General features: G+C 39.9%; 1 protein-coding gene across 1 annotated transcript; it reads right to left on the reverse strand.

Annotated features, from left to right (window-relative positions):
* Positions 1-961: 961 nt before the first annotated feature.
* On the reverse strand, positions 962-11,513 carry LOC136516535 (probable manganese-transporting ATPase PDR2). Its single transcript, XM_066509951.1, has 22 exons — positions 11,292-11,513; positions 10,929-11,217; positions 10,732-10,824; positions 10,436-10,638; positions 8,815-8,887; positions 8,573-8,745; positions 8,324-8,489; positions 7,739-7,843; positions 7,563-7,673; positions 7,394-7,480; positions 7,098-7,280; positions 6,976-7,026; positions 6,780-6,905; positions 6,596-6,675; positions 6,278-6,386; positions 5,096-5,224; positions 4,186-4,251; positions 4,001-4,072; positions 3,635-3,783; positions 3,124-3,235; positions 2,912-3,028; positions 962-2,254 (listed from the first exon to the last, which is right to left on the reverse strand). The coding sequence occupies exons 2-22, from the start codon at positions 11,175-11,177 to the stop codon at positions 1,193-1,195; spliced, it is 3,516 nt and encodes a 1,171-aa protein (XP_066366048.1). The 5' UTR covers positions 11,178-11,217; positions 11,292-11,513; the 3' UTR covers positions 962-1,192.
* Positions 11,514-26,978: the final 15,465 nt, after the last annotated feature.

Genomic DNA, 26,978 nt, shown 5'->3' on the forward strand with positions numbered 1-26,978 from the left:
AAAGATAGGGTTTGCATTCGTACATTCGTATGGGTGAGTGTGCATGTGTGCGTTGTGAGCGTCTGTAGTTCTAAAAAAAATTGCTATGGTCGTTAGGTTGTGTGTGTAAATATTATTTTTCTTGGCAATCATTTCGTTTTATGTCATGCTTATTAATATAGTTGGTTTTACTTTTCTGTTATTGTCACCATCAATCATCAATCCCTTAAACCGAAGAGAATACTGAAGAACGGACATATGGATTCCCTGAAACAGACCATAACAGTCTATCGAGCTCAGTGATTATTTAAGCATGATCAGAAGCTTCTTTGTAGTCTGTACTCTTACCAAGGTTAATCTGTACTGGATCAAGTTATCAATCAAAGCTTTCACTAAATTATACTAGTATATTTGCCCGTGCTAACGCTACATGAAACCAAAAGATGTTTTTTTTCTATAAAAAAGAGAGAGGGAAATAACAATAAACACAAAATTCTTAAAAATATTCCAGCAACAAATCAGTGCCAGGTTTGACGACTCACGGGGCCGTACAGCGAGTTCACATCCGCAACAAATCAACTATTGCGATGTACACTGAGACGGATCTTCATCGACACAACCCAGAAATTTTAGTTTTCGACATCGATATTGTGATGTACACCTCAAAAGGGCTACTAAGATCAGTGCGCATTTATAACAGTAAAAGAATGAAAGCCTAGCATAGCTTTTGTATTTTGCATTGCACTCCCTTCGTCCCTAATTATCAAGAAGTTTGACCAAATGTATATAATAAAATAATAATGTTTATGATACCAAATAAGTATAATTAGATTCTTCATTAATTATATTATTATATTTTTATAGTGATGTCATCATTTTTTGTAATTTTCTCTATATAATTTTAGTCAAACTTGAGATGCTTTGAATATGCAAGAAAGTTAGAATAACTTATAATTTGGAATGGAGAGAATACATCAACCTATATTCATGCCATCTAATATCAGCTTACATATGGTAACTGAAAATTTTAATAATCATGACAAGTATGTAAAGTGCCGACCCTGTATCCTATCATTTAGGGCCTACACTCCCAAAATTCCCCTAGGCTACAGATTAGATTGCAACTATGCCAAAACATGATCAGTATGTACTGCCAAGTAACCAATGGGCAGCAAAGGGTAAAGAATAAAGTGCAGACACAGCAAAAATGATTCTAATCTCGCTTTTTCTCCAAGTTTGCAACTGCCTGTTTCTGGCGCTTCTCCCACGCAGGCATCTTTCCTGGGAACATCCATCGCAGAAGCCGCTCCCATCCGTAGCAACCACAAAACATTAGAATAGCCCACAACATCAATTTGCCACGCATTCCCTCAGGCAAGGGTTCAAGCTTCATGTAGTCATTCAAATCCCTGAACATATCTGATGTGATCACTGTGAAGAAAGCAACCGCTCCATAGAACGCATACTTGAAGGGCTTGTTCTCAGATATGCTCTGATTAAATGGGTGGCCCATGTAGTTTACAGCAAAGGTTGCCACCTGGATCATCATGTTCACCATGTATGAAACTGTATTCACAAGGTTTGGATGGAAGTCTGAGTCGGGCTCAATGCATTCCTCTGGCATATGCTTTGATGCTTCATTGACAGCTGTGATGAGGAAGAATATGTGCATGGCGAACTGGCCAAGAATGGAGAGCAGAACGTATGCACAGAATATGTTAGGGTGAGGCCGCTCTGCAGACAGTGTTTGGAGTGGCCGAGCATGGGAGATGAAGAGGAAGAAGGCTGCAGTAAAGACACCAATGATTGTAGCCTGAACATCGCCCAGTTTGACACCATCCAAGTACATGACACTGAGAACGTAAGCCGTTGCAAGGCAATTGAGCCCAAGAATCTTGAACATTTGAAGTGTAGTGACTAGCGTGCTTCTCCCCTGACGGATGATGTCAAGAGTAGGGGCAACAGAGGCATGCTTTGCTGTGAAAGGTGAAGCCATAGAAGCATCACCAAGCTTAACAATTGGTGCTGAACGGCCATCACTTTCATCATTCATTTCATCCAACATTTTCTGCAGCTTTTCTCGCTGCCTCTCAGCAGCAGTCATGGGGCGGCTGCTCGATGCTTTAGCAGAACTATTAGCTGCTGGAGTCACTTGTGATGATGCTTCATTAGCAGGCTTCTGTTTTTTCAATTTCCCAGATTTATTTTCAGCTTTGGATTTTGAGTCGACTTTCTGAACTGGTTGAGCATTCAAAAGAGCTATGCCAACATGTGCCTGAAATTTTTTAAAAGATCATGAAATGAATGGCAAAAACAATGATATGATAAGGTAGTTAACAAGAGTCCTATATTTCAGTAAACAAATTCAAAGTGTCTGTAGAAAAATAACAGGCCTAACAAAAGCAATGTAGAATTTGCCTGAGGTCAGAAATTTTAAAATTATTATCATTCAAGTGGTTCACTATCACCATATTACAGTTATGACTTATCATCAAACAGGTAATGAAAAGAACAAAACACCAGGCCAATATTGGTCAATTTGCATATCAGTATTCAGTAGCATGGACCTCTGCCACTCACAGTTACTGGCTCAAACTTCTTCCATATGTGCCATACTTCTAGCATAAGTATAAGCCATCTCTTAAGAGAGTGTAAAGAATGTCCAATTACATTCTGTTATATTACATAACAGGTAAGAAGTATTACCATGATGCCCTCAACTAATAAAACAAGAAACATGAATATAAGGCACCAATTGTAGCGAAAAATCTCTACACAATCAGTGTCAGTAAACACTTCCAGGATCAATGCAATAATTGTCATGGCAACAAATAATATGCCTGTGTGGAATAAGGTCGTAGAAACCAGAATAATAGAGTAGTTTTCTATGTAAATTGAGCAAAACTAAGTGGGATACAGGACAGGTAATCACCTGCTTCAGTGCACCAACATCATTGGTTCCATCTCCACACATCAGTGTCACCCTCCCAACACTTTTGAATGTAGTCAGTACAAGTTCTTTTTGTTCTGGAGCGACACGTGAAAAAACCTAAAAGAATGACAATTAAACTATAATAACCGCTAAGCATACAAATGAAAGCTTTCATATTTTGTACAGGGGATGTAATCTGTTCACACATATACCTTCACATAAGGGATAACCTGGAGAACAGCCTCAGTACTTTGTAGCATTTCAAAACAGTCCCCATTAATACAAAGGTCATGAGATTCTGATAACACTGCAACCTCCACAGCACTGCAAAACAACATATACACAATATCAACTCAAAAGGACACAAACAAGCCACAAACTGTATGTGATAACAATGCCAGAAGAGATGCTAAACAACAGACTTAATATATCAACACTAAGTCTGAGAGATTAACAAGAGAAAAGAAATTGTATTATTTGTTAACTTGAGGAAATGCTTGTAATAATAATCATTTTTCCTGGACAAATGGGACACAATTATAATCTTTATAAAAATTTAGTCTGATAAAACAAGCAACATAATATTTGTTGCGAAGAGAGAGATCAGACTACTCTCAGTCTCTCGCACTGGAACAGGGTAAAGATTTGCCAGGCAACAAAACAAGGTACGAGCTCAACACAAAAGAATCAGCAAAGATACAAGCACTGTATATAGACAGTTACCTGTATGGAGCTCTATCAGTTTCATCTGGCGAAACCCACTCAAAACCACCAGTCTTTATCCGTGTCAAGATCAAAACAGGTTTGGAAGATATATGTACTTGGCTAGCAACATGGCAGGCAGTCAACGCTTGGTCTCCAGTGATCATGACCTAATAACACCAGCAAGCCAATAAGCACATTAGTCAAACAAAACAGAAATAGCATTACAAATTTTCAAAGGTTGCTGCTACGAGTACACTAGCATGTCTGCTAGCCTTTGGCAATGTACTTGTATATGTATAACATTACTGGCACGAAAACAAGTTTCCGGCACAGCTGAATTTATTACCAATAATAAATGGTTACAAGATAAATAGGAGGATATACCAAGTCATGGGAAGATTGTCCCAGTTCTTGTAAGACAGCACCAGAGTCGCTCCTTATAGGACAGTTGAAGACCTGAGTCCAACAATCCAACACAGCCACAGAATTAAGATAAACATGTCATCCAACGTAACTAAGATAATTTTGAGAGAAAAAAAAAAAAGATGCATAAGAGGAATATTACATACCGCAAAACCAGCAAATGTTAGGTCGCTCTCTACTTGATCCCTTTCCAAACTTCTAGCTTCACTAACCTGTTATTTAAACACCAAGAGGTCAAACAAATCTAACCTGATACACTTTTCATAGAAAAACAAACAAAAAGATATGAAAAAAATGCAATAGCTGTAAAATTCGAAGGATAATAAGTTAAATGTATGCAGATAATAAACTCTGTTTGAAAGTTTAAATAAATAAGTTAATGAAATATGCTTCATGAAATCTAACTTCTAGACCCCCAAGCCAGTGAATAAACATCAAGGGAAATGTATTTTATTTCAAAATACATCATTATCCGACCTTTCAAGAATAAATTAGCTCAGTGTGACAGATATCATGTGCACGAATCAAAACATATCAAATAGCATATAAAGAGTACAATTATGAAATTTGTATAATGATGCATTTCCAAGTTCCCATTTTTGTACAGCAACAATGATTTGAACAGCAACATTTCAACTAGCACATCAGCACCATCAAAGTTAATAAAAAACACAGGATCCCAATTTCCAGTAAATATTCCATCTGAGTATCACATCAGCATGTGAAGTATCATTGGATTATCACAAAACTATGTTGGTACAGTTGGAATTTGGATGATCCCTTTGCAATAATCAAAAAGTTTTGTGCTTTGTTCTGGCTCGGGGAATTTATAATTCCATCCGATCATGCCACAAGCTGCATGCATGTAGAGTGGATTATCACAACCACAATGCTGGGACAGTTAGAATTTGGACAGTCCCTTTGCATCAAAGAATCAAGAAGTTTTTTGCTTTGTTCTAGCACAGGAATTTTATGGAAGTACACTGACAAAAGAATAACAGAATAGAAGAGAATGGCTATAGGCAAATGACATGATTAATATCAACAGAAACTTACAGGCATCTCAGGAAGCAATTTGTATGCAAGAGCCAAGACCCGAGAACCTTGCCGTGTGTATTTCTTATATGTCTCCACATATGCAGCAGGTAAATCAACTAATCTCTCTTGGATGGTCTCTGGTGCACCCTGAAGATCACAAAATATAAGACACATGGATATATCTAGAAAAAGAAGATCAAGTTAAACAAGATCTTGGAAAAAGAATTAAAAGGAATCTCACAGGACCATCAACCAGAGAAACAATTTGACTGACAAGTTCTTATGGACTGAAACAAAAAAAAATCATGCCTTCTTGTTTTCCAAATTATGAAACTCAACAGATATTGTGATTTTACTTTTTTTTTGCCAGCTACAATATTCTCCCTTTTAACTGTGGTAGAAAGCAAGATACTGCACATGACTACTGAATAACAGCTATTCTAATGTAGATTGATCCAACCATAGTTTCAAATGGAGCATTGGTTGCATCATTAGTTCACTGAGGTCCATATATTATTGACATTTTTTTTCTGAAGACTTGACATTACCGTTTTGGAAAATTCTAGAAAAGGATTTCCTCTAGTTAGCAGAAACAGAAGTGGGGCTCCCATGGTGATTTCATTCAACAAATTTAGTTCATATACAGGCAAATAAAGATAAAAAGTATACCATAGTCACACTAATAGAGAGTACACAGGCAATTTGAGATAAGACTTTTCAAAGATTTGCTCAAACTGCAGATGACCAAGATGAACTCAGCTTTCAACTTTAAATAGATCGTGTGGATGAATGTTGGGGAGCATAGAAGAGATCTCTGCTGTCAATATAGATCTGATGAAAATTTCTGCCTTTTTTCCGGAGCAATGGTATGGACTACAGAGAATTGTCTTGTCATTTGCTCCAAACCTCAAGCGCTAAATATTCAATGTATCAAAACCCTATGAAGATCATTTTGGTTCGTCCAAGGTATAGATGTCTTGGAACAAGAGAAAATACTATGTTTCATTATGTTACAAAGAAATACTATGTTTCATTATGTTACAAGCAAATAATATGTTTCATTATGTTACGACTATGATCACATTTACATTCAAGGCAAAAAGAGACTGTTTCTGAACTACCCCAAATAGGAACTGACGGAGTAACAACTTGTGTAAAACCATGAGACCAAAATTTCATTGGATCTCTCAGAATTCTTACCTTAATGAAAGCGTAAAATTTCTCCTGAATACGGACGATAACAGACATTCTCTTCAAGTGAGAAGCAAAATGGTACCTGTGCACAATCTGTACAGGTTGACCACCAGGCCTGCGATGAAAGAAAACATGAATTAACACATACAATTTAATACCTTATGCTCGCAGTGGAGCAGGAAAAGCAGTAATAACTAATAACCACCCAAGATATTCTTTCCTGGTGACAACAATAATATTGAATTTTATGATTTCATCAGGTTCACTTGATCATAAGCTCACTTGCTTACATATTTATGCAGGTTAATACATACGACAGCTTACTTTTTAGACATGGCCTTCTCATCAGATGTGTAGATCCAGTCTATGCCCTTTATAGCAGCCTTTTCGAGGGGATCACCAACCTTTATTAAGATGAAAGATACCATCAAATGTTTTCACAGTTACTAGGTTATATGTCAGACCACCTAAAAAGCAGTTAGTTATTAGATAATTGCACACGACATACCAGCTTGTTGTCGACAAATACCAATGCATGGCAACTGGAAAGCACTTCTTGAGTTTGGAGGGGCAGCTTATTTGCATCAGATATTAACTCATCGTCACCTTCCAAAGTAACTATACCTTGGAATTCCTGAAACACAGGGTTTGTCATCCCCCCAGCCTCTGATTGAATAAGGAAATAAACTAAGCATATAACTTACCATATCATCTGATGTCAGAGTCCCTGTCTTATCGAAGCAGCATATGTCAACCTGATCAAAGAAAACTCTTAAAAAGCTTGAAAAGAAAGGAGAAACATGGACTCATAAGGTTTCTTCCTAACCTTCCCAGCAAACGGTATTCTGAACGGCTCTGTGCAGAAAATACCACGCCTAGCCAATGCAATTAAAGATGTGTTGACTGCTATGGAGAGCTCCATTGGCAATTCCGGGGGTATCACAGAAGTAATAATCAATGAACAACTCAATAACAGTTTATATCTACTCCTTGTTGGGTCCTCTAGTCCCTATACACAAATAAAACAACGGTTCAATAGAAGACAAGAGGAGGCAAAATGGGCTAAAGAATAGGATAAAAAATAATGATTCACTCTACAGATAATATAGTTACAGGTGTTACCTTCGTAAGCACATAACCGGACGCAATAATTGCAAAGAAGAGCAAAAAGAGTATAAACAGGCCACTTTCCTTGTTATTTGCAGTAACCTGTTATTTTCATTAAAATGCAGGCATCAGATTTTCATGACTTCGGATAATTTACTTTCATTACTGAAGAAGAAGATGTTACCCTCTCAGTTGAAAATAAGATAGTCCTCATCAATTTCCCTTGGCTAGTCTCAAATCCAGTCCTCAATACAAAAGCTAGACAGCCACCATCAGGTGCTCGAAGAATTACAGACTATAAAAATAAACATGTCAGCAACGGAATTGGGCACAGACAGCTAGCTCAGGAGATGTATCTACCTTATCTGCAGTGTGTTGCAATACTTTAGTGCCACCAAATAGGATATGGTTCTTATCCCGCTTTATAGATAGCATATCCTCAGGACCACGTCCAGCAATTGAAACCTATCAGTAGATGTGGTCAGAGCCAAAAAAAAACAAATAATTATGCAGTTAAGGCATAAGAATAGGGTTTTGTGCGACAAAAATACAGATGCTATTGAAGCATACTGTCAATTTCATCCGCTTCCCATAATGATTGAACTATTAATAGCTATACAAAATGAACTGGATATAAGCTTGGTTTTTCTACGGAACCAATGCCCTCCGGAAACTTGGTCGCAAATTTTAGTAGTTTCATGTAAAGCATTGGTTTTTAGTTTAATATTTAAGCACAGTTGACTGTTGTAAATTGTAATGGATTCAAACAGAATGTGCAAGAATGGCATACTGTAATAGTCCAGTAAATGACTCTTCAGTTCCAATTTATAAACTAGAATGGCAACCAGAATGCATTATTTAAAAATAGGATTGAAAGCACAAACTGTCACAATGAAACTATTTTTTTCTAATTTTAAATACATCCAAGAGAAAACAAAAGAAAACCTTCCACTGTGGAGTAGATTCTCCTGTAAGAATAGCTTCATTTACTATTGCAGACCCAGCTAACAATAGCATATCTGCTGGTACGGATCTATCTTCACCACTAGTTGAGCGACCTATTGACACAATATCTCCTGGTAGTAGTTCAGTTCCAGGGATTTTAACCCATCTGAACAAAAAACACGCAGTTAGGATGGGACATATGCTGAAACAGAAAGAAAAAAAAACTTAAATGAAATGGAGGATCCATACTTTCCACATCTATAGGTCAACACAATCTGGCTATCAACTTTCACACGTCTTAGCTCAGTCAATGTCTTCAGCCTATTCTTTGCCATAGTAGACTCAAACAGGAAAAGCATGAAAAGTGTAAACAAACTGTAGTACCAATACTCATCCAGGCACCAAAGAGCAACACAAAAAACCTGCATAAAAAAGCACTCATTAAAGATATATAAGTGAGTTTACTCAGGATTGAGATAAAAGAAAGTAACCTGGAAAACAAAAAATGGTTCCATGATTTGCTCCTTCATTAATTTCTGAAATGTGGGCTGTGGATACTCGAATCTGGAGAGAACAATAAATATTGTCAGCCACTATTGCTAGACAGATTCATATGGTAAAAGAGATCTATTATGTTCAATTTGATGCAAAAATCACTAGTACATTGGTTATTTGATTTAAGACATACAGATTCAGATGCAACCATGGCCACTGTCCATAACTGAAATTCCCTAGGCACATACTATGTTCTTACTTTAGTTCTACTAATAGATCATCGCTGCGGCAAATATTCCTCTATTTAGTATTCATAATTTGGAATTAAAAAAGTTGGATGTTGCAGATATTACTGCATCCTCCCACCGGTTTAGTCACAAATACATGTCGTTTTGGATGGTAGCATGGTCTCCAAAATGCAGTGATCACTAAAACATATTACCTCCGGTCACAAAAAACTTGTCGTTTAGGACAAGATTTGGTCAAACATAAACCAGATACATTAATAAATACTCCCTCCATGCCAAATTGTAAAAACGTTTTGGACATAGTGTATATCTAAGTACATAGCAAAAGCTATGTATCTAGTAAAAGCCAAAATGTCTTACAATTTGGAATGGAGGGAGTAATACATTATTTTTATTTGGTAGCATGTAAGTTATATGTGCCTATTTGTAATTAAAATGCTTGTAAAATCTCTTATATTTGAAGGATTTTAAGAATATACTATGGTCAAATATACGAAATGAAGACCATGCAAAGTCAAATGTGTCAAGTATTTGTGATCAGAGGGGGTATCATATTACATGTACAAAAAACAAAATTATAATAATTGCCAACATCCTTTCCCTACACAGATCCAGGAGTCCAATCTGAACACTTAGAATATTTATAGCCAAAAGTTGGATAGCAAGTATGTCCAAAAGGACAAGGATTTGTGATCAGACGAAGGGCCTGTTTGGATACACATGGCTAGTTACTAGTTGGGGCTAAAAATTAGCCCAAATTAGCTGTGATTGGCTAGCTAGTTGGCTAAAAACTAGTTGAAGACATGGCAAAAAAAAAAAAAAAAATAGCCCACCTATTAGCCCTCCTGTTTTGATGCCCTAGCGCTAATTTGGGCTAATTTTTAGGTAGCTAGCAATTAGCCCTTGTATCCAAACAGGCCCTAAGTATGAAGGGAATCCACTATAGCAACAAGTTATGTAGCATATCCATGTATGCACAAATTCCTTCAGCTACTTGCCTACTCTTTTAAATCTAGTCCACAATTGAATCACCTGTTATAGTACAAGTCTACTTTGGATAACATGTGAAATAAACGTGCATCACAGGTCAGCAACACTCATCCCCTCTCATAGTGGGTTCCCCATAAGTTGAATTGTGAATTTCCTTCAGGTAGTGCTGCATGGAGCAAATTTTAATATCCAATTGGGCATTGTTAGACGTTAACCTTAAATTAAGTTCAGCCTTAGCCTCTTAAACTACATTTGTGTTTCTCGTGTTTGTTTGGTCTACACAATTCTTTGATCTACGCAATTCTTTGATTAAAGGTTCTGTAGCTCAACAACTGAAAGCATAGAATGAAATAGGGAGGGGAGCAGCGATGCAGCTTACACGTTTCTACCCCACTTATCCACAGCGGTGCCAATCTTGGCCTCAGTTCCATAACCAGTGCCCTTGGCATAATGACCGATCAACTCCTTCGTTGGGTACCGGAGTTTTAAAAAGTTATCTTTCTCTGCCGAGTAGATGAACCTCTGCTTCCGAAAATCAAAGTAAATCTCCTCTGTCTCACCTGCAGCCGAAGTTGAGGCCACCTGAACGAACACTCAAACAACACACTCAGTAACCCCCAAAGAGAACTGAAGGCGCAACAAGCTCTCAGGGAAAAAAAAGGATTTTGAACTCACAACTCTCTGTATGTGCAGGGGTACAATCTCCTTTGACCCCGAGAACTTAGCCGGAGTCACCTTACACGTGTTAGCGGCACGGATATCCTTGACCTACAATATCGCCAAGCTCAAGCCGTTCAGCCCTAAAATCTAAAGAGTTAAAACAGATATGGATAATGCTGACTAGATGGGTTAAGGATTGAGAGGCAACTCGCCTTGGAGTACCCAACAAAGGCCCGGAAATCGACGGACCAGGCGGTGAAGAGGAAGGCGAGGATGTGAGCTGCGGAGAGCGCGGCAAGGACGATGAGAGCGTCGCCGAAGTCGAGCGCCGGGACGGCGAGCAGCAGCCAGAGCGCATAGAGCGCAAGGAAGGGCCAGAAGTCGAGGCGCGACGCCCAGTGGCGCCGCCGCAGCAGGTCCACGCCTTGCACCGACTTGCCGTTCACCTCGAACCGCGCCATGCCGGCGCCGCGGCCACCCGGATCGGAGAGCGCTGCGGAGCTGCCGAGAGTCTCAGATCGGGTCCTGATGCGGACCAAACAGGTGACACAAGTGGAGATTTGGGGAGGGTTTACCGATTAGGCTCGACGGGACTCGACCGGCGGCGGCGACCTGCGGTGGTGGGCGGGCGCCGGGCGGCGGCCGCGACCGACGCGAGGGCTTTTGTCGACGCTGCTGCTTCGCTGCGCGGTTCTACTCTCCGTCTCGTCGTCCGCCTCGTCTTCAGTGGTTTTACGATGCGGAATCCCCACGACGATCTGAATTCTCGAGAGACTTTTCCTTTTCGTTTTCCTTTCGTAATTTAAGCAAAGTTTGTGCCAAGCTAAAACAGGTGGATCCGAGAGAAACTGAACGGTTTGATGAACAAGATGCTAAAGTTAAAGTATAATAGCACACTATTTTTAATTAGTTATATATATATAGCTAGCAAACATGATGCATCTTTACGGTTTAATTTTTTTTTCAAATGACTGTGTCATACGTTCCAATTCATTTTGTAATCAAACTCCTCGATGTACTTGACGAGTGACCATGACTTGCAACGCGGCAAGTTAGACGTGTGTTTGGTTTATTGTTGTAACTGTGGCACACCGTACTTTTTTAACATCTTATCTCATATCATAGATTTATTTTTTTTCAAACTTTACCATAAAAATGGCTTCAATTTTGTTTGTCACGCTTTTCTATGGCAACCAAAGTTTGCCTAAGATTCAGCGTGGCAAACTTTAGCATGAAACAAACAGGCCCTGCTTAAACTCACATGAGCATCGGAGACTAAAAGACATGTTTGGTTGATGTACTCCATCTATCCTCATTGATGAAGTCGTATAAAACTAAACTAGTAGTATGTTTGGTTGGTTGCATACATTTACGGGTAAATACAGGCTTGTGGGATATGCTTGAATACTCGAATTGAGCTTTTCTCCTGAGACTTAAGTCGATGGATGCAATATGAGGATGACAGACCCATACTCCATTCTCATACGCTAGGCAGATTGCATCCGCTTATGCATGTAACAAACATCATGAAAGTGCATCTAGCTCTTTAGTGGGTTTTGGATTGAATAATAACGTGATTAAAGATCTAACATATTTGCTAAGTTGGATAGGAAGTTGGTTATCTCACAGGTACTTGGTAAAAACCAAAATGATGTATTGTTGTGTAAACAATCTAGTTCAAACACAAGACAATAATGCAAATGTAATTCATATAAGGCTTATTTGTTGTGGGATTTCTATGATTCATAAGAAAGCAAGCATGTTGAGAATTAATTAATGAGACATGAGAGATTACGTATGAAATTGTCTCATATTTGAAGCTTGCCATACATATGAAAGGATGTATTATGGATTAAATGAATGATTCAACACAAGGTGTGACTTGATGGCTCGAGTTGGTGAAGATAGCAAGAAAAAGTTTCGAGGTACTAAGCAAAGGTGAAGGACAAGCAACGGCTTGACAACCGAGGAACTTAGTGCTAGAATAGAGCTTGTATTCTGAGAAGGGGGCAAAATGCCACCATATGTACATGTACAATATGCGGAAGCACCCTTGTGCAATATGAAAATACAAAATACACACATATCTCTAACACCCCCCTCAAACTCAGGGTGGATCACGAAAACTGAGTTTGGAGAGAAAGAAACAATGTTGAGCTCTTGTCTGTGCTTTGGTGAAGAAATCAGCTAACTGGAGCTTTGAGGGCACATAGCGAAGAACAATGACATCATCTTGGACTTGAGCTTGAGTGTAATATGCATCAACTCCAATATGCTTTTGTGAGCTCATGCTTTATCGGATCACGAGCTATGTTGATGGCACTATGAAAGGTCCTAATATGGCTAGAGGGGTAAATAGCCTATTTAAAAACTCTATAAGGCACTAGAGCAATTGATTAGTACAACAAACGACGTAATGTAATTTTGCTCTAGCTCTACAAGGGTTGCAAGCCACCTATCCCAACAATTCTAGTTGCTATGATCACTAGACACACAACACGCTAGGTTACTACTCACTAAGCTAGTGTGCTCTCAAAGACTAACTAAAGAGCCACACTAACCAAACTAACAAATTCTCAAAGACTAACTACACTAAAGAGCTTGACAACTAGTTTGCAAGAAATGTAAAGGAGTGAGTAGGATGATTATACCGCCATGTCGAAGAATGAACCAATCACAATGTGAAGACAACAATCACCGGGAGAAATCCAATCACAAGAATGACACATAATTTTTCTCATGAGGTTCACATGCTTGCTGGCATGTTAGTCCTTATTGTGTCGACCAACACTTGGTGGTTTGGCGGCTAAGAGGTGTTGCACGAACCTTGTTTAACAAATGGACACCGCAAGAACCTACCCACAAGTGAGGTAACTTAATGACACGAGCAATTTACTAGAGCTACCTTACGGCTCTTCACCGGGAAAGGTGCAAGACCCCTCACAATCACTAGAGCAGGCCATGAACAATCACCAACACGTGCCGAAGCTCCTCCGCTGCTCTAAGCTGTCTAGGTGGCGGTAACCACCAAGAGTAACAAGAACTCCGCAGCCACAACGATCCCCAAGTGCCACTAGATGCAATCACTTAAGCAAATGCACTTAGAATCACTCAGAATCTCACTATGAGGATGAATTAATGATAGAGATGAATGGGAGATGTTTGCTTAGGCTCATAAGGATGTCAAGTATGTCAAAGTGCTAAGAGAGTGAGCCCAAGGCCAGCCAAGACACTTAAATAGGGAGCCAACCATGAAAGAGCCGTTGGCCCCCACACTGTCTGCTGCTCGAGCCGACCGGACGCACGCCCTCAGCGTCCGGTCAACCATCGCCATCCACGTGTCACCTCCTTCAAACTTGCGTCGTTCATCCCCAACGGTCAAATCCCCGATCGCTCGCGTCTTAAGTTAGGATCGAACACGCTGCTAAAGTGACCTAACGCGCCACCGATTAGAGTCCGATCATTTACAGTAAGGTTCTAGAGCGCAAATTTACTGATCGGACGTGTCCGGTCAATGTTGACCCAACGCACCCCAGCGTCCGGTCCTCACTTCGTTCTGCTGTGCGCTTCCGATGTGCTAGCGTACGTCAGCGCGGACTTGACGTAGCCCCTGTGCGTCCGGTCGCACGCTGCCGCCAGCGTCCGCTCGCCACCATGTGCTACACCTCCTCATGTTAGCATGACCGGATGCACAACCAGCGTCAGGTCACTGCGTCCGCTCGCTCTCGGCCAGCAACCACGACAATGGCTATAATTGACCGGACGCGCAGGTCCACCCCGACAGCTACGTCCGGTCAGGGACTTTCTCCTCCTTTTCTTTTTCTAAGTCCACAACCACTTCACCCTTGCTTTCAACTTGCTAACCACAAAGTGTAGAACTTGTGTGCACGTGTGTTAGTATTTTTCAAAGTATTTTATAAGGGTTAAAGTTAGCACACTAGGTTCTTAAATGCATATGCAAGAATCATGTCACCTAGTGGCACTCGATAACCTCTTAGCCAAAGACTTCCCCTCTTTATAGTATGGATATCAATCCTAAATGTGATCACACTCTCTATAGTGTCTTGATCACCAAAACAAAAACCCTAGTTATACATTTGCCTTGATCTCCAAGGTTTTTGTTTTCTCTTTCTTCTTTTCCAAATATGAAGCACTTGATCATCTCTTTTGTGGCCATTACCTTTACCATGACCATCATCTAGCTTCACCACTTGGATTGGACTATCTCATCTAAATCACACACTTAGATCAAAGGTTAGTCCTAGGTTTTATCAATTATCTAAAACCAAACTAGAGCTTTCACACTGGTACTGTCAGACAAAAGTAGAGTGGGCACAGAAACTGAAACACCAAAATCCTCAAGTAACCATCAAAGCCAAGTAACCTCTATGGTAGCAAGAGCCATAGCTTGCAACTCCGCCTCTGCACTCGAACGACATACCGTGGTCTGCTTCTTAGTCTTCCAAGCAATGAGAGAACCACCAAGGAAAATACAATAGGCAGAAAGAGAGTGGCGTTCAGAGGGGTCGCTAGCCCAAGTAGCATCAGAGTAGGCTTGGAGGTGAAGAGAGCTAGAGCGCAGGAGGAATATACGATGAGTAATGGTCCCACAAAGGTAACACAAAACCCAAAGAAGATGGCTATAGTGAATGTTGGTGGGAGCAGTAACAAATTGGCTTAGAATGTGCAAAACATAAGAGATGTCAGGATGGGTCACACCCAAATAGACAAGGCTCCCAGTAATATGGCGATACCGAGTGGGATCAGTGAGAGGTTCACCATCAGTGGCACAAAGCTAAAGATTGAGCTCTATGGGAGTCTCAACAGTGCGATGATCAGTGAGGGAGGAGCAAGCAAGAAGATTTTAAATGTACTTTTCTTGGGGCAAATAAATACCATCAGAGGTGGAAACCTCAATCCCAAGAAAGTAACGAAGAGGACCAAGATCGGACATAAGAAACTACTCATTGAGATGTGCCTTGACAAAGGCAATATACTTAGTCATCGCCAGTGATAATCATGTCATCAACATAAAGAAGAAGAAGAAGAGTGTAACCATGAGGCGAGGTGTGAATAAACAAGGCAGGGTCATGATCGCTCGGAGAAAAACCAGCAACAGTGATCACAGAGACAAAGCGCTGAAACCAAGCACGAGGAGCTTGTTTTAGACCATAAAGAGAGCACAAAGATGACAAACCATGCCATCAGGAACAAGATACCTAGGAGGTGGTCGCATGTAGACCTCCTCACGGAGCTCACCATTAAGAAATGCATTTTTGACATCAAGTTGAGAAATGGACCAAGCATGAACAGAGCCCATAGCAAGGAGAGTGCAAATAGTGGTCATGTGTGCCACAGGAGCAAAGGTCTCATCATAGTTGCGACCATGCTCCTACTGAAAACCATGAGCAACAAGATAGGCCTTGTAATGCTCAAGAGAGCCATCAGAGCGAGTGTAGGGTCAAGATGGTAGACTAGAGGAGGGTGAATAGTCCTTTCTAAAACTTAATCGCTCTAGCTAACCAAAACAAATACGAAATTAAAACTATTGTGAAAGCATCTAGGGCCCTAGTTAGGTTTCGGTGATTAATGACAATACATGATTACTATGACTAACGTATGTTTTGTAGAGGTAATTAAGTTAGGTCATGGTAATGACAATTGATTAGGCAATCATGGTTGTCATGCCCCTACGATGGAAATCATTTTGGTTTTCAAAGGATGGACGACAAGGTTAAGGATGGACTAGTTCTAAGTGTCATTTGGTGTTGAAGTGTGGCAGAACCTCCTAAATTATAGGACCCACATGCACCTGTCACTGTTCAATGACCTCTGACAATTATGCATATGTTCCTGGTAACTTAAGAAGACTGTCGGGTGTCCTCGGGGAACCCCGAATCATCCACGATTTCCGAGCAGGATCCCATTACAGAGTCATTGCAGTATTACAACATTTATTCAAATATCTACATCAGAGTAAAGTAGCGGAAGTCTTACGATAACTTAGTTTACAAACCAGTTGTTTCAAACCTTACACACTAAGTTCGATAATTATTATAAACCATAATAGTAGTGGAGTGGTATTATAACATAATACAAACACACAATATAAGTATCCTGCCCAAGGATCACACATTCACTTATCGTCATCGACCTGAACAACAGTCATGCAGCACGGTCCACAACAGACCTGCTCATGAGGCTCACCTACAACAAGGGTTAATGAACCCTGAGTACAAAAGTACTCAACAAGACTTAACCGAAATAAAAATTTATATAACGTAGGAATGCAGGCTTAGGGATTCAAGGTATGACTTTAGCAATAATCAAAGTTCTTTTGCGTAAAAGCTCTTTAACAAAATTCTTTATATCAACATTTGAAACTTCATAAAATTCATATACAAAGCTGACATGATCCACATTGAGATCATGAAACTTCATATCCAACATCTTCTCAAACCATCCTAAGTTTCAGTTATTAAACTACGATGATGAACAGTGAGTTGAGTCTCCATAACCGAGGAGCAACGACGATTTGAATTGATTAAAAACTCAGCTGAGGATTCCAGACCACATGACATATGTAGGTCCCTGACCTACATATACCAACCTACACTCGAGTCCCCTAAAACAAGAACAGGTCCGCGCCACCTGAGAATATAGTACTCTATCAATCCAGCCCAATGCCACATGGGTACATGCTATTCCCGCCATCTCTCCACTCCCAGTACGCGAGTAGCCAATCTCGTAATAGAATCGCCAAGTTAAGGCTTACTAGAGTATGTGGTTAGTACTATAAAGTATCACCTCATGCAATTCAACAACGGACGGACCTTAATCGACACAGGCGGAAAGAAGCCGCTCACAAGACCTCCATGTCTTGTGGCTCTCACACACCGAGTCCGTCCGGTCTAGATTTATTATTCCACATTCCCATATCACATGATAACATAAGTAACCAAAGTTCCATTTAAAACTGGCAGATGACAGGTAATCACTTGACTTTTATCGTTCTAAGCATAGCTAAGCACAACTAGGCATATACAAATTAAAACTGGTAACAAGATAGATATGGAAAAACAAGGTTGGTAATGCACCAATTAAGTTTTCACTTAACTCCTAATCACTCAATGTAGTAAAGAAGAGCAAAAGTGAAATCAATTTGTAAATCACAAGTTAGGTTTAAATGCATCCGGGGCTTGCCTTCGTTGACGGAAATGTCTGGTTCCTGAGACGTTCCACAATTATCAGATCTGACCCCAACAGATGGATTAACCACCTACGCAACTTGATTAACTACCACGTGTTCACCTTCGTTCACTACACGTAGTAACAATGCCATGTTTAACATGATGCGCGATATAAAACATGATGCTCCATGATGGATGCAAAAATTAACAACTTGAATACAACTTTCCTTCACGGTACAGTTACAAGTCAACTAACTAAACCTTTTTTTCATAACACTTAATCCCATTGCCAAGGATCATTATCAACTAATGACCCAAGGTCATCACTCAATCCAAAATTTAATCAAAACCTAAATCATTAAAGGTTACTATTTGCTTTTATAAATTAATTATTTAATTGCAAATTATGAAATAAATCAACTTATTCCAATTGACCTCAAAATTTTTGTAAATATTCATCTCATGATAACTAAGTGGCAAAACAATTTTCATAATTTTTGGATAAAGAAATAAGCCTAGAAAATCATGAAAACTCATTTATTAATTAATTGAGCAATTTTTATCATATTCAAAAAGTACTAAAAATAACATTTCATATTTTTCCTAAATAATATACATCACAGAGAGGTCACACAAAAATTTTCATAATTTTTGGAGTTCTAAATAATTCTACACAAAAATAACAAAAACATACACTATTCATTCATCTCTGAAAATTGAAAAACTCATTTTCAAACCGCTGAGTCACTGACAAGGTGACCCCACCCGTCATCCCCTTCCTCCCGCTTTGACTACAGCGATGATGGCACTAACCGATGATTTATCGCCACCGATGAGACCAACGGCGACGGTGAAGACACCAACACATTCACCAAGACTAGGCGCACCTACTAATGTCCCTACTTGCACTGATTATGGCACAACCCGAGCTCGGCACCGGTCATGGTGGACACAGTGGCTCGGTGATTAAATAAACAGCACAGGAAGGTCCAGCAGCTCACCCCGATCACGATAGAGCAGAGAGCAAGGCCAGAGGAGCAATGGAGACATGGTTCGACGATCACAGCGGCCACGGCGGAGCAAGCAACAACGACGGTGGTGCTCCAGTGACTGCGGTGGACAAAAGGAACAATCAACCAGTCATTGAGCAGCACGGGAACAAGGCGGAGCTAGAGGTACACTAAGCAAGAGCAACGGCTCACCGGAGAGCGCTTGCCACGATGACGCGCTTGCGACGGTGACGCTACCGGCCACGAGGAAGAAAAGCGTCGAGAGGCGTTTCCCGGCGATGGTAAGCGATCAGGGCTGGTTGGCTAGGTGCACAAGGATTAGGTGAAGCTAGGACTGGCCTTGCCAAGACGATGGAGGCACTATGGCGACAACACGGGCTCGCCGAAGTTGAGCGGTGGCGACGGGAAAAGCAGAGGAAGAGAAAGGGCGAAGACGACGGCGACGTAGGCCTTATAACGCGGCTCAGAAGCAAGGAGAAGCCACGCCACGGCCTCCGCCATGCTAGCATGAAGCCGAAAATGGCCACGAACGCGCCTGGAACCGAGAAGAAGGTTGCCGGCGGTGTAGCTTGAGCGGCGAGCACTGTTCACCATATTTACAGAATTGCCATCCGATTTGAAACTCAATTTACTCCCAAATTTATGTAACAACTCAAAAATCTCCAAAAATAAAAGTTGTTCAAAATCCAAAGTTCTAGAACTTTGCTTTTATAACCACCCCCTAATTCAGTCTACATTTTGAAATGCAATTTTGAATTAAAAAATGGAACATTTAAAGAATTACGTCTTTTCAAATTACATCAATTTTTTTCTAAATAACTTTGAAAACTCCAAAAACAAACTTTATATAACTTGACAAGCTCTACACTTTTGCTTTTAGGCTCAACCCCAAAATATGCTTAGATTTAGAAATGGGTTTTCAGGGTAGAATTTAAATACTGAAAATCAGGGTTTTCGGAAATTCAAATGCAAACAAAACTTTGAACTTGATCCAAACCATACAAGGCAACACCTATAACATAAATGTAAACTTGTTTTAGTGTTTGCATATCAAAGTTTTCACTAATACGAAATGATGTACAATGCATATGATGACATGGTAGGTTTTAGTATTTAAAACACCCGAGGTGTTAGAATCCTTCCCCCTAAAAGAAATCTCACCCCGAGATTCAAAGTCATAGGGTAAGTAATGGAAAAGGAAATGTGTTAGTTGAAAATCATCCAAAACCTGTCCATAAAATAGCTGAGGTCCCTTTACAAACAGGATTCTTATCAATAAAGCAGACTAACATTGTTCTATATCGACGCAAGAAACTCTAGAAACTTTTCTAACAAGTAATCTTTAGATTCCCAAGTAGCTTCTTCTTTGAAATGTTGATTCCATTGTATCTTGTAGAACTTGATTGTCCTCCTTTGAGTAACACGATCTTTCTAATCCAAAACTTAGATAGGATATTCAGAATAAGTCAAATCCGGTTCAAGTTTTACTCCTTCAACCTCAACATTCTACTCAGACACTCGGAGACACTTCTTTAATTGAGAAACATGGAACACATCATGTACAGCTGATAAATGTTCTGGTAATTTCAAGCGATATGCCACTTTTCCATACATCTCTAAAATTTGAAATGGTCCAATATATCGAGGTGCCAACTTGCCTTTAACACCAAAATGGGTAACTCCCTTCATTGGTGATACCTTCAGATATACAAAATCTCCCTTGTTAAACAACAATGGTCTACGTCACTTATCCGCATAACTCTTTTGTCGGGACTGAGCTATCTTCAAATTACTTTGTATTTGCCTAACCTTGTCTTCTGTTTCTTTCATAAGGTTAACTCCAAAGAATCTTCTTTCTCCGGGTTCAGACCAACTCAGTGATGTTCTGCATCTACGACCATAGAGTGCTTCAAATGGAGCCATTCTAATACTTTCCTGATAACTATTATTGTATGAGAACTCAGCCAAAGGTAAGCATTCATCCCACTTATTGGAATAGTTAAGGACACAACACCTTAACATATCTTCAAGTACTTGATTGACTCTTTCAGTCTGACCATCGGTCTGTGGATGATAAGCTATACTATATAGTAGTTTGGTACCCAATGAAGAATGCAATTGTTTCCAAAAGCTAGAGACAAACTGTGTACCCCTATCGGACACAATGGTCTTTGGTATTCCATGGAGACTCATGATTCTTGCTAAATATATCTTGGCATATTGGACAGTGGGGTATATACTCTTGACTGGAAGAAAATGTGCTGACTTGGTTAGTCGATCTACAATCACCCATATTGAGTCAAATCCCTTTGATGTCTTGGGTAGACCAACAATAAAATCCATACTAATATCCTCCCACTTCCAAGCTAGAATAGGTAATGGTTGTAACTCTCCAGCAGACCTCAAATGTATAGCTTTCACCTTTTGACAAGTATCACACTTAGCTATATATCTAGCGATCTCTATCTTCATTTTGGTCCACCAAAATCTTTGTTTCAAGTCATGGTACATCTTGTTGCTTCTCGGATGGATAGATAACCTAGTAGCATGTGCCTCTTCAAGAATTGACTGACGCAACTCAGGAACTTTTGGTACCACCAGGCGATCCTTGAACCATAGCACACCTTCATCATCTATATTGAAGCATTCTGCTTTTCCATTTCTAACTCTTTCCTTGATATGGGTTATACCCTTGCTTTCCTTCTGAGCAGCAATAATTTGGTCTCGAATATTGGCTTCAACAATTATGTTGGTCAAGCTACCTTGTTGAATTATCTCTACATTCAACTTCTCCATCTCTTGACATAAAGTCAAATTCATTGTTCTTACTGTTAGACAATTGCAATAACTTTTGCGACTGAGGGCATCTGCAACCATATTTGCTTTACCCAGGTGATAATGTACCTCCAAGTCATAATCTTTAATCAGTTCTAACCATCTTCTTTGTCGCATGTTCAATTCTGACTGAGTAAAGATATACTTTAAACTCTTGTGGTCTGTATAAATATAGCACGTATTACCAAGCAGGTAATACCACCAAATCTTCAGAGCATGGACAACTTCTGCTAACTCCAAATCATGAGTCAAATAGTGTTCTTCATGTTGCTTGAGTTGTCTAGAAGCATAGGCAATGACTCGGCCTTCTTGCATCAATACACATCCAATACCAATACCTGAAGCATCACAATAAACATCAAATGACTTCTCGATATCAGGTTGGGCTAATACTGGTGCAGTAGTCAACAGTCTCTTCAAAGTCTAGAAAGCCTCTTCACAATCAGATGACCAGACAAACTTGACCTGGTTCTTCAACAACTCAGTGATGGATTTGGATACTCTAGAGAAATCTAGAATAAAATGATGGTAATACCCTGCCAATCCTAGAAAACTCCGAACTTGATGAACTGTGGTTGGCGGTTTCCAATCAAGCACATCCTTAACTTTGCTTGGATCCACTACAACTCCTTCAGCTGACAAGACATGTCCAAGAAATAGTACTTCCTTAAGCCAAAAATCACACTTGCTGAACTTGACATATAGTTGATGTTCTCTCAAATGGGTTAGGACAATTCTAAGATGTTCTACATGTTCCTTCTTGTTTTTGGAATAAACTAGGATGTCATCAATAAACACCACTACAAATTTGTCTAGCTTGGGCATGAATACTGCATTCATCAGATATATGAAATGAGCTGGAGCATTTGTTAAACCAAAAGACATTACCAAGTATTTATATAATCCATATCTTATGGTAAATGCCATTTTGGGAATATCATCAGGCTTAATCTTGATTTGGTGATAGCCTGACCTCAAATCTATCTTGGAGAAAACTTTGGCACTGGCCAGTTGATCAAAAAGCAAATCTATCCAAGGTAAGGGATACTTATTCTTAATGGTCACTTCATTCAACGGATGATAGTCAACACATAACCTCAGGGTCTCATCTTTCTTTTTCACAAAAATTACCGGACATCCCCAAGGTGATGAACTAGGTTGGATAAACCCCTTCTCCATCAATTCTTGTAACTGAGTCTTCAACTCGGCTAATTCCTTGCGTGGCATCCTATAAGCTCTCTGAGAAATCAGAGCTGTTCCAGGTTTCAACTCTATGTTAAACTAGACATCCCTATCAGGTGGTAGATCGGGTAAATCTTCAGAAAACACATCAGGAAATTCACACACTACCAGGATATCTCTAATCTCTTTTACGACAGTTGCACAAACCTTGCCCACTGATCTTCTTAAGGTTGGAAGTTGGATGAGAAGTTGAGAATTACTATCTAGCAAACTCACCCTTATAGTCCTATTCAAAGCATCTATAACAGCCTTATGCTAGTACATCCAATTCATCCCCAAAATTACATATATATCCTGATCCTTTAGGATAATCATGGTAGTGGGAAAAATATGCCCACCCAGGTTTATGGGTACCTGGTATACCATTTCCTTAGTACATAGATGTCCCCCGGGCGACTGTATAAAGAAATTTTCCTTTGTTTCCCCAATAGGAATTTCATGCTTCACGACAAATGTTCTATTGATGAATAAATGAGATGCACCTGAATCAAAAAGCATAACTACAGGATGATTGGCGACAAGAAACATACCCATCATCACTGGCTCCCCTTTAGGAATCTCTCTAGCTTGAATATAGAAAACCCTTCCTGTCTTCCTTTCATCTTTACCCTTCTGAGCATTCTGATTGTTGTTCTTATTCTGTACTTGACCGTATTGTTGATTGGTAGGGGCCTTCTAAGAATTTGAATTATACTGTTTGGGATACGGACATTCCCTGGAGACATGACCGGACCTTCCACAATTGTAATATGGATAATTGTGACCCTAGGATGTTGGAGCATTGACATCAGGAGCATTGGTCTGTTGTGGATTCTGGTAAGTTGTAGCAGGATAGACATTTGATTGTTGTCCGACTTGGAACTACGGCGGACGATAAAGAGGACGATAATGGTTGACTAGATGATAGATTATCTTTTGCCTCTTTTGATTTCCACCAAAGGATCCAGACTGCCCACTCTTTTTCTTCTTGATCTCCTTATGTTGCCGATACTTTTCCTCAGAAGCAATTGCAATATTTACTGCCTCATGATAAGTAACATTGGTACAAGTGGTCATCATTGTCTGTAGCTTGGTATTCAGACCTCTCATAAACCACCTCTTCTTCTTGGCATCTGTATTGACATGTTCAGATGCATATTGTGATAGGTGATTGAATCTTCCCACATACTGCATAACCATTTGATCCCCTTGGTTCAAAGCAAGGAACTCATCTAGCTTCATAGCCATCACTCCTTCTGGAATATAGTGGGCTCTAAAGGCAGTATGGAACTCAGCCCAAGTTATTGGAATGCCAGCTGATTGCATAGCCACTAAGTTTGCCCACCAAGCACTTGCTGCTCCTCGAAGTTGCTGGGCGGCAAACGCAGGTTTTTGATACTCCATGCATGGAATAAGATCAAATTTTTGCTCCATAGTCCAAAGCCAATCATCAGCCTCTAGTGGTTCATCTGCCTTGGTGAACACCGATGGTCTTGTATCGGTGAAATCAACATATGTAGCTTCATGCCTGTTATGATTGTGACCATGGTTTCCCTACACCATATTCTAATTACTCTGAGCTATCTCTCAAAGCAATCGAGCATTTTCAATATTCATATTGACAAGGGCGGCGATAGCATCAGCTAGATTTGGTGGAACTGGTGGCGGATCAGGAATGCCGTCTTCATCTTGTGAAGTACCAGGAATATGCAAACCCCATGTACGATGCATTTGTTCATAACAAACCAAACTTTACTCACAAGCCTTTATTGAATTGCAACAAGAGTTTACTCCAAAACACATTACATAGGGTTTATTAAGTTATACACAAGACTGCATCTAAACAAGACTACTTAACTTTAACTAGAACTAACTATTATACATCTCTACTCCTTTCCTCGATCACTTCAAACTTCAGGCTCGGTATCCATTCTGGAAATATTTCCGCCCTCATTATCACTTTCATCGATCATCACTAATTCTTCCGGATCTTCTTCTTCTTCTTCCGATTCACTATCATCGGCAAGGATAACACCTGGGTCCATTACATCATCTTGAGGTTCATGATTTGGATCTAGGAGGTTGCTTAGCCTATGAACTTCTTCATGTAAAGTAGTATTATGTTCTTCTAAATCTTCCACATAAAATTCTAGCTCATGAGTTCTAGCTCTAGCTACATCTTCTCGATGTCAAGCTTCATTCCTTCCCTCCACTATATGAACTAACATATGTTCGCAGTTCCTGTGAGCGGTGGTGAGACGCCTCAATTGATCCTGTAATTCTCCTACCTGTATGGCATCCAAGGCCCTATCTCTAGTAGCTTGTGCTAACTCTATAGAAATCCTCTATATCTCTGCCTGAGAATCAGGCCTAGAACTGTTACTACTAGCACCATCATTCCTAGGGGTAAGTTGGTGGCGAGGAACTCCTTTGGGTCCAACGGACTTATGGGGTGTCATCTTGGTACGAGCCATACTGTAGGGAGCAAGATTAATCCAAGTAAGACAATCTGACAACCGTCTCAATAACAGCAGGGGTGGATTACACAACTCAACCCAAACTCACTACCCAACCCAGACTCAGAGGTGAAGGAAGTAACAAGTGAATTAATCATGACGCATGAATTGTTCTTATGAACAAAAACACCAAAGCTTAAAAGGTACATAAATAACAGTTGTTTTTATATAGGACATAATAATATTACTAGTCCACCACACAAAGCCTTTTTAATCAAATAAGAAATGGTGAGAAAGAAATAAGATAAGTCAGAAGCAATTTGGACCAAATTAACAAGTTATAAATACTTGTTCTAAATCATTTTGAAGTTTTTGTAAAACAATACAACAAAGACTTTGTAACGATCGCTCTGATACCATTCTGTGGCAGAACCTCCTAAATTATAGGATCCACATGCACCTGTCACTGTCCAATGACCTCTGATAACTATACAGATGTTCTTGGTAACTTAAGAAGACTATCGGGTGTCCTCGGGGAACCCCAAATCATCCACGATTTCCGAGTAGGATCCCATTACAGAGTCATTGCAATATTACAACATTTATTCAAATATCTACATCAGAGTAAAGTAGCGGAAGTCTTATGATAACTTAGTTTACAAACCAGTTGTTTCAAACCTTGCACACTAAGTTCGACAATTATTACAAACCACAATAGTAGTGGAGTGGTATTATAACATAATACAAACACACAATATAAGTATCCTACCCAAGGATCACACATTCACTTATCGTCATCGACCTGAACAATAGTCATGCAGCATGGTCCACAACAGATCTGCTTATGAGGCTCACCTGCAACAAGAATCAACGAACCTAGAGTACAAAAGTACTCAACAAGACTTAACCGAAATAAAAATTTATGTAACATAGGAATGTAGGCTCAGGGATTCAAGGTATGGCTTTAGCAATAATCAAAGTTCTTTTGCGTAAAAGCTCTTTAACAAAATTCTTTATATCAACATTTGAAACTTCATAAAATTCATATACAAAGCTGACATGATCCGCATTGAGATCATGAAACTTCATATCCAACATCTTCTCAAACCATCCTCAAGTTCCAGTTATTAAACTACAATGATGAACAGTGAGTTGAGTCTCCATAACCATGGAGCAACGACGATTCGAACCGATTAAAAACCCAACTAGGGATTCTAGACCACATGACATATGCAGGTCCCTGACCTACATATACCAACCTACACTCAGGTCCCCTAAAACAAGAATGGGTCCGCGCCATCCAAGAATACAGTACTCCACTAATCCATCCCAATGCCATGTGGGTACACGCTATTCTCGCCATCTCTCCATTCCCAGTGCATGAGTAGCCATTCTCGTAATAGAATTGCCAAGTTAAGGCTTACTAGAGTATGTGGTTAGTACTACAAAGTCTCACCTCATGCAATTCAACAATGGATGGACCTTAATCGACACAAGCAGAAAGAAGCTGCTCACAAGACCTCCATGTCTTGTGGCTCTCACACACCAAG

This window comes from Miscanthus floridulus, chromosome 17 (genome assembly GCF_019320115.1).
Source record: "Miscanthus floridulus cultivar M001 chromosome 17, ASM1932011v1, whole genome shotgun sequence".
Classification (NCBI taxonomy): Eukaryota; Viridiplantae; Streptophyta; class Magnoliopsida; order Poales; family Poaceae; genus Miscanthus; species Miscanthus floridulus.

Bases quoted from the DNA above. Each gene is read 5' to 3' on its own strand.
- LOC136516535 (XM_066509951.1), bottom strand. From the start codon at position 11,177: ATGGCGCGGTTCGAGGTGAACGGCAAGTCGGTGCAAGGCGTGGACCTG. The intron at 5,225-6,277 runs GTAAGAATTCTG...TGTGATCTTCAG, and splicing joins AATTTTACGCTTTCATTAAG to GGTGCACCAGAGACCATCCA. The intron at 4,073-4,185 runs GTATGTAATATT...TGTTGGACTCAG, and splicing joins TAACATTTGCTGGTTTTGCG to GTCTTCAACTGTCCTATAAG.